This window comes from Petaurus breviceps, unplaced genomic scaffold (assembly GCF_028583685.1).
Source record: "Petaurus breviceps papuanus isolate PSGF00001 unplaced genomic scaffold, PetGlider_PUasm1.0 91041, whole genome shotgun sequence".
Lineage (NCBI taxonomy): Eukaryota > Metazoa > Chordata > Mammalia > Diprotodontia > Petauridae > Petaurus > Petaurus breviceps.
This window is the reverse complement of record NW_027187400.1, coordinates 6,912,732-6,921,392: the sequence shown is the minus strand read 5'-3', so window position 1 is coordinate 6,921,392 and position 8,661 is coordinate 6,912,732. Positions and strand designations below refer to the sequence as shown.

Genomic DNA, 8,661 nt, shown 5'->3' with positions numbered 1-8,661 from the left:
CACACACACACACACACACACACACACACACACACACACACACACACTAGCCCTGTAACCTTGGGCAAGTTACTTAACCCCAACTGCCCTCCAAAAAAAGGCAAAAAAAAAAAAAAGAATTAATTCCATCACAAGCGTACTCACAACTCAAAATCATCTTCATAAAAGATGGGAGCCAAGACATTTAACCCATGGGAAACTTGGAACAGCCCAACCCCAGGTGGCAATGTCCCCGCCCGGTTCTTCCGCCAGTTATCAATCACGTCGTTCTTGCCCCGCCCGTCAAGCTGTCAGTCTATCCCCGGCTCCGCCTCCTTCCTATCTGGAGCTCTCTCGGTCCCTGCCCTGGGCCTTCGCAGCTGTCAGTCAGTCTCAGGCCCCGCCCCACCCAACCCTTAGTAATCAATCTTCGGCCCCGCCCCCAGCCGTTGATGGGCGGTTGGAGCAAAGAGCTGCTGAAGAGAAGCCAGAGCCGCGGACTCCTATCATGGACCTTCCCGGGGGTCACGGGCCTAACGAGCCCTACCTACCCCCTCAACCCTCAGGCAGCCCGCCCCGCCGCGCCCAAGACCCCCGGGACCTGGCGCTGCTGGTGACCATGCTGGGGGCGCTGCTGGCTGCCGCCGCCCGCGTCTACATGGGCTCCAGGGAGGCCCAGGCTGAGGCCCTGAAGGTCGGGGGGGAGGGGGGGTCGGAGCCGTGGAAAAGGGGGAGGGGACCGTGCCCCTCCCAGGAAAACCCCGCCCCTCCCTTTCCCCGGCCAGTAGGATGGGGGACCTGCTGCCCCCAGGAGGGCGTAGGTCCACCGTCCCTGAGCCGCTCTGCTTCCCGACTGTTCAGCGGCTAGACACAGGTTCCCCTGGGCCCGAGCTGGTGGAGTGCCTGTGACCAGTCGGGCTGTCATTCCGGGGTCCTTGGGAGCTGCAGGCCAGGGGCCAGGGATGCCCGAGGCCCTCTCACCTGCTCCCTTGCTCCAAAACAGGAGGCAGCCCGGCAGGCTTGGAAGACAACGTTCTTCTTTTCCGCTTTGGATGTGAATAGGGACATGTACATCAGCCCTGAGGAGTTCAAGCCCATTGCTGAGATGCTGAGAGGTAGTGGCAGAACTAGGCTGGAAGGACCAGGACTAGACCCAGGTTTTCTGATGCCCGATCTAGTGTTCTTTCCAAGACTGCTGCTCCCTCCTCCTCTTCCTCTCCCTCCTTCCCTCATCTCTCTGTTTCTCTCTCTCTCGTCTTTCTTTCTCTCTCTCTCTCTGTCTCTCTCCTCTCTCCTCTCAATCAATCATGATTCCTCCCTAGGGTGAAAGATAAGAAATTAGAAAATTTTTGTCATCCAGTACCCAATGACAGATGGTTTCCCGAGAAAGAGAGGGGACTTGCACAAGTGCATATAGCCCCCACCCACCCCAGGAGTAGAGCAGATTACTAACACATTTACTCCCTACAGTGGTAAAGCCTATCATTGACTTTGAAAAGGCAGAGGAGTTGATGAAGGAGGAGAGTTCCTCTCTCAAAGAGGAGAAGCTGACCATAGTAGCTCGATTCCAGCCCCTGCAACTAAATACCATGTCAAACAGTAAAAATGGTTTCAAAGAGGTGAGAATGTGTCTGGGGGTGAGGGGGGAAGGGATGTTGGGGAACTTGGAAGGTGGTGTTGCAGCAAGCACCCCAGTGTCCCCAGGGTGCCTGCTCACACAGGTTCTTGGATCTGCTTTGTTAAAGGAAAGCAACTCAAAATGGGTTAACAAGCTTACTTTAATCAGTCAGACATATATCGTTTACCTTGTTCAGGAGAAAAGGTCAGCACCCTGAACCTCAAAGTATACAGGCATAATTATCAAGACATTAACAGATCAAGTAGACAGCTTTCCAAACTGTCCAACCATTACATCCATACCCAGTCAACATCTGGGTTTCCACATCTGGGTTTTTCAAAGCCGGGGGACTCTCAACAACGGCTTCCCAGAATTCAGATCAAATCACAGAACACTTCTCAAAGTGAGTCCCAAAACAAAGCTACACATCAGGGCTTATATAGCCTTCTCCTGGCTCAGAGAATGTAACAACCTCATTGACTCACTGGCCAATCAAGAAGTATCTAATGAAAAACAAGCCTCCCACCCCAGGCTCCAGGTGCACTCTAGCCTAGGGGCAGGGAAGATCTTTAAGTTTGCATTTCCATTACAGGTGGAGATGGGGATATGAGCTAGAAAAATTAGCAGAGGTAAAAGGTAAAAATTCAGGCCCAAGAAGCACTGAATGAAGGGCCAGACTGGACACTGTGGTACACACAGATTGTCCTGAGCTAGGGCAGACCTGATCTCACATAGAACACTTTGCTTCTTTACCAGGAGAGTATGGACAAGGAGTGCCCCTTGTGTTCAGACCTCTGCTATCCAAAATTGGGGACAATTAACTTGCAAGCAAAAAACCAGAAGGAGACCAAGCTCCTGTCCTCAGCACAGGGGGCTCCAGGCTTTAATCAGTGGGGAAGAGGTAGAGAGAAGTGTCTGGAGGCCCCAAAACCAGATATGGGTCAGTCAGATACTGTGTAAATAGTTGAGCCAAGATGGGATGGTACATTGTCACACACTCTAGCAATGTTTCAATTGCTCAAAACATTTCTTCTTTAGGAAGAACCTTTAAAACCAGTTTAAAAATCACAAAAGAAAATCCATTTTTGTTACTTCATAATCATACCAAGTTTTTTGACCAAAATATCATCCAACTTCTTCACCAGATTTGGCTTCATTTAGGGTGTTTTTTTCAAAAATCAAATCCCTCATTAAAAAAAAAAGAAGGAAAATTTTGTTTCAGTATCCAAAGTGAAAAAGACTGAAGAAGGAGATCCCTTTCTCTTTGGAAGTATGAGAAAGGAGGGACTTTGCTGTTTTAGATCTGGGTTAAGAGATTAACTATAAACTGCAGACATTTCACCTTCTGCTCCAGGCCCTATGACAGAAGAAGAAGGAAGACCTATAATGTGTCCTACCCTGAGTACAATTCCTCAAAAAAGCAGAGTGATAGGGAGGCTGGTATGTGTTTAGTACCTAGCATGTGACCAGAACAGGGACAGTGAATGGGCTGATGAGGGTTTGGTGCTCTGCCTCTTCTTCCTTCTCCTCCTCTTCCTCCTCCTCCTCCTACTCAACAAGAAACTTCTCCTGAGCCCTTACACATGTTAATGATCTGCTCTTCTCCAGGGAAGGATATGTACCTGTATGCTTCTCTCTGTTCCACTGTGGGGAATACCAAATTGCAGACAGGGTACATACTAGGAAATATACAAGATAGTAATGAACTAAGTGTCAAATAACAAAATCCTCTATGATCTGAACCCAGCCTATCTTTGTAGCCCTATCGCTAATAATTCTCCTTCATGCAGCCTGCATTCCAGTAAACTAGACCAATAACAAAAATAATAATAATGATTGACACCTATATGTGAGTATAATTTAGCTTTTATATAGCACTTTGAGATTTGCAAAGCCTCTTTGTTATTTGATTTTTTAGGTACTACTTTTAGGCCCATTTTGCAGATGAGGAAACAGAGGTTTAGATTAAATGTCTTGCCTATTGTCACACAGCTAGTAGTATCTGAGGCATGATTTGAACTCAGATCTTCCTATGTCCAATACAAGCAGTCGCTCCACTATGCTGCCTAGCTCCCTGATGAACCTTTGTGGTATAGGCAATACTTTGTGGCATATATATTTATACTTTGTGGTATAGGCAATAGTATTCCCATTTCACAACTGATGGTCCCACAATTACTAATAGAACCAAGACTCAAAGTCCAAGTCTTTCTACGTCATGCTATTTCCAGGACCCCTAAACACAAACTATACATTCCTCAGTAGGCCTTTGCTGATGCTCTTCTCTTGCATAGGATGTCCTTGTTGAATCACCACATGTTGAAATCCTGTCCATTCTTTCAGAAACCACTAAAATGGCATGTCCTCCAAGATTTCAGTAACCCCTCTGGCCTCCCTTCTCTAGCACTTTGTTTATATCTTATCTAATTTGTCCCTTTAAATATTTTATTATAGTAAATTGTGTGGATTCTTTTTTTTTTTTCATCTTTAGGGGACAATGGAAAGAGCACTGAGTTTGGAGTCAGCAGACCCAAATTTGAATCCAGGGGGAAGACTTAGCTGTTTAGGCCAGGATTGACCCAAGAGCCAGCAAGCTAAGATGAAGGCAGACCTTGGGAATGGTTTTCCTCTTGTTGGGCTGGTGCTCCCTGATCCTAGGGTCCTCTGTGATTTAGGATTCAAAAATGCTGGGGCAGCTAGGTGGCACAGTGAATAGAACACCGGCCCTGGAGTCAGGAAGACCTGAGTTCAAATTTGACCTCAGACACTTAACAATTACTAGCTGTGTGACCTTGGGCAAGTCACTTAACCCCAATTACCCTGCCTTTCCCCCTCCAAAAACATAAAAAAAAAGGATTAGAAAATGCATTTCTCTCTTATCATACCCCTGGTTGGCAGTTTGTGTACCTTCAAATCATCCCAGAAATTCCACTTGGCCAAACTACAGAGGGTTATATGGAACTATATGGTAATACTAAGAGGTTCCATTCTGCCTTCATAAAATTCCTGATTGCCATGCACACCAACTGGGGGCAAGACTGGAAGGGGCCAGGTCTTGCCAGCCCTAGTTCCCTCGTTCAACATTGCTGCCTTTTTTGAGCAACAAAACTGATGGTCTATTAATAATTTAATTATTATTAAATTAAACTATTAATAGTAGTTGCAAAGTGTATAGCACTTTAAGGTTTATAGAGCATATTATGTGTCAAGTCAATAAGCATTTATTAAGCACCTACTTTGTGCCAGACCCTATGCTAAGTGCAGCAGATACAGAGCAACCCCCCCCCCCAAAAAAAAAGAAAGTAGAGCTTGCTCTCAAGGCTCTCCCAGTTAAATTGGAAAGAAAGCATATGAACAATTAGGTATCAAATATGGACGGTGAATTAAAGATAATCTCAGAAGGAGAGCACTAAGACTAAGGAGGACTGGGGAGGCCGTGAAGAAGGAGGAACTTGAGCTGAGTGTTGAAGGAAGGAAGAAGGTGGAGAGGAGGAGGGGGAGAGTTCTAGGCTTGGGGGACAACCCAGAGTAGGAAGATCATGTGTTCCAGGAATAGAAAGGAAATAAATGTCACTATCTTAGATTATGTGCAGAAGAGTAAGGTACAAGAAGACTAGAAAGCTAGGAAGGAGACAAGTTATGAAGAGTTTTAAAAGCCAAACAGCAGATTTTATATTTGATCCTGGAGGCACAGTACATTGTGGGATCTTCTCCTTAGGAATGTGAATTTGACAACTGTATGAGGATGTGCTAGCGTGGGGAGAGACGAAGCAGGGAGAGCACCCAGCAGTCATATGGGCTCTGCCCTCATCTGATCAAATGGCATCAGTGCCAGAGGGTGTCAGGTGTCTGAAAGAAGTGAGGTTTCCTCCAGCCCTTCATTTCCTTTGATGTGGATCTATGCTCTGGAGAATATAGGTGTTCCTATACCTCTTTTCAATATAATCTCAAAGGTCTGACCCCAGCTGGATCCTGGTTCACCAACTTCTACCTGCTGGCCTTTTCCTCCAGATTTCTGACATCATCCTATCTGGGCTAAAAAACTGGACAGCCCCTGCATTATCAACCAGCGTATTCTCTGTCAGTCAATTCAAAGCCTTCTTGCCCCCAAGGAACAATATGGAGCTGGGTGAGCCCTGGTGGATCATTCCAGACACAATGAGGAATAAGACAGGTGCACATCTCTCTGACAACCGCTTCTATCCACCACCTCCCAAAGACAAGGAGGTAAGGAAGGAACCTTAGGCTTCCCTGGGACCAAGTCCTGTGCCCAGTGTTTCACTTTCCCTATAGCTGGGAAATCAAATTTGGAGAAGTTAAGCTGAATTAGATTGGATTTCATCAGATCTGGAGGAAGAGGTTAAGGAGTAAGGCTTGAAACAATCCGATTCAATTCAGCCCACATTCTAAAAATTTAATTGTCCAGCTACAAACCACATTTCCTAACCCATTTTGAACCTCTTTCTCTAGACCATCAAGTACCTCAGGGCCACCATCTCACCTTTTTGCCTCAAGTTTGATCTAATGATTCAGTGCTAACTTCTCCCCAGCCTTGTACTAAAAGGACAGATCTGAATCCTTCTTAACTTAGATACTCATCCTATCACTTGGGCCTGATGTTACCCATTTACTGTCTCCAGTTGTCCTAGGATCAAGCTCCAGGACTTGACTTGGGGTGACTTAGCATCAGAAGAATAGTCTCCCTCCTTCCTTACTACCAATAGCTTCCCCTGAGCTCAGTTCTTCAGTTCTCAGGGATTCGGTGATTTCTAGGCTTCAGATAGTTTCCCCAGCTCAAGGATCAAGGAAAGAAAGAAATAACAAATATCAAAGTCTCTCAAGATTGTTTCTTCTCAATACACTGGAAAGTGGGAAGGGGAAACAAATTTCTTACCACCTAGTCCAAATGTTTCATTGTGATCACTTCCTCTTGTCAAACCCAGGAGGAGAAGGAGTAATCTAGGCTTTTACATCCCACAGGTCATTATCCACAAGCTGCTGAGCATGTTTCACCCAAGGCCCTTTGTGAAGACGCGCTTTGGGCCCCAGGGCACAGTGGCCTGCCTCACAGCCATCAGTGAGTCCTTCTATACAGTTGCTTTTAGGTGAGCACATCCGACCTCTGGCTGTCCTGGGCAAGAAAGGAGAAAAACGAAACTGCAGCATTATGGAAGAGGGAATCAGAATGGTTATAGGATGCAAAGCAGCTATAAACTTCACTTGTCAGAGATTGATTGTTCCTTTTCCAGATCATTCAGACCTCTTCAACAAACATTAAGTCCAGGCACTGCAGTAAATGCTGGTATTACAAATTCAAAAATGAAAGTCCTTTATCTCAAGGATCTTATATTCTGCTGGGGACAAGAGAGGCAGAAAAAAAAAGCCCCTGTTAAGTAAATGGAAATACCTTTTGTGGAAAGTAGCACTTGGACTATGTCTTTTAAAATGTTTTTATTGACATTTTTAACATGACCAAAACTTTCTCCAGTTTCCCTTCCCATTCTTGCCAGAGAGCCATCCCATGTAACAGTATTTTTAAAGAAGAAAAAAGAAAAAGTATCAGTAAAACTGATCAATACATCTAAAAAGTCTGAAAATGATTACAACATAACACACCTGTGGGTCTCCCACCATGGTAAAGGAGTGGAGTAGGGGTGTCATATTCCTTCTTTGAAGCTTATATTTTTAAGTGAGCTAGGAGTTCCATCAGGGAAGGTGATGAGGGAAAGAAGTCCAGGTGTAAGATACAGCTTGAGCAAAGTACTAGATATAAAAGATAGAATGTAGTTTACTGGCAATATCGATAAGGTTACTTTGGTTACAGTGTAGAGTATTTGAGGCTAAGTAATGTATAATCAGCCTAGAAAAACAGGTGGCAGCCAGCATGTTAGAGGGCTTTAAAGGGAAATAGAAAAATGACATCATTTTATCCTGGTAACAGTAGTCACTGAGGAAGCTTCTTGACCACAACATTGACCTACCTTACCAATATCAATTGAGTAGCTACGTGAAGGATGGACCAGTGAATCTGGGGGCAGGGAGACCAATAAGGCTATGGCAGTGGTGCAGGCAAGAGGTGAGGATCCTACTGAACTGATGGCATGTGAGTGGAGGAAAGAATATATAGATATTAGTGATTATGTGGAAATAATATTGACAGTGCTCAGGAATTAAATGGATTTGGGGGGAAGTGTGGTGAAGAGACAAGGATGACTGCTAGGTGTTTCAAACCTAGATGGCTGCAAGGATGGTTAGTTTCCTCAATAGCAGCGGGAAAGTTTGGAGGAGAGGTGGGTTTAGGAGAAAAAATAATACTAAGTTCTGCTTTGGACATGTTAAGTGTGAGATGACCAAGGTAGAAATGTCTAATAAGAAGATGGTTATAAGGAACAGGAATTCATTTGAAAGATTCAAGAGTCATTTCCATGGAGATGATCATTGAGTGATGATGACATAATAAAAAGAGGGAGCATGTGAAAAAAAAGAGAGAAGTTCCACAAAAGAAACCTGGGGTGTACTCACACCTAAGGGGTGGGATGTGGACATGTATAGTAATCTTACAAAGGAAACTGAGGAGTAGGCAGTCAGACCAACATAACAGTGTCACAAAAAACTGGGAAGGAGGAAGGAGTAGGCAACAGTGTCAGATGGTTTAGAGATGTCAGGAAGAATAAGGAGTTGTTAGATTTACCGATAAGCAGACCATTGGTGACCTTGGAGAAAGTAGTTGTGGTCAGTCAGTAGAATCTTCTTGCTTTTGTTGCTCATATGACCCTAGAGAGGCTGAAACTGATAGAGGTTGAGGGATTTCAGGAAAGCTAGGAACTGTCGATTTTGCTCTTTTGAGAGACCGAGTGGGAGTAATTGTCCCCAAAGAAGTGTGGGGGTTATGTGTTAGACCACTCTCTGGCCTGGCCCCTTCTGCCTAAAAGCCAAGTGTGTTTCAATGTGGCTTGGGTCATCTAGCTGAAGTGTTCAATGCCTTCTTCCTACCAGTAGATGGAGATAACGAAATAACTCCTCTCTCTCTCTCTCTCTCTCTCTCTCTCTCTCTCTCTCTCTCT

The 8,661-nt window shown here is 45.0% G+C and overlaps 1 protein-coding gene across 1 annotated transcript in view; it reads left to right on the top strand.

The window, feature by feature from the left end:
* The first annotated feature begins 429 nt into the window (after nt 1–429).
* Nucleotides 430–8,661, top strand: part of LOC138154620 (selenoprotein N-like) — a 26,676-nt gene continuing 18,444 nt past the window's right edge. The window contains exons 1-5 of the mRNA XM_069079601.1: nt 430–673; nt 983–1,094; nt 1,450–1,598; nt 5,609–5,824; nt 6,578–6,702. Of these exons, the coding sequence (XP_068935702.1) occupies nt 488–673; nt 983–1,094; nt 1,450–1,598; nt 5,609–5,824; nt 6,578–6,702 (788 nt within the window). The 5' untranslated portion in view covers nt 430–487. The remainder of the gene's footprint in view (nt 674–982; nt 1,095–1,449; nt 1,599–5,608; nt 5,825–6,577; nt 6,703–8,661) is intronic.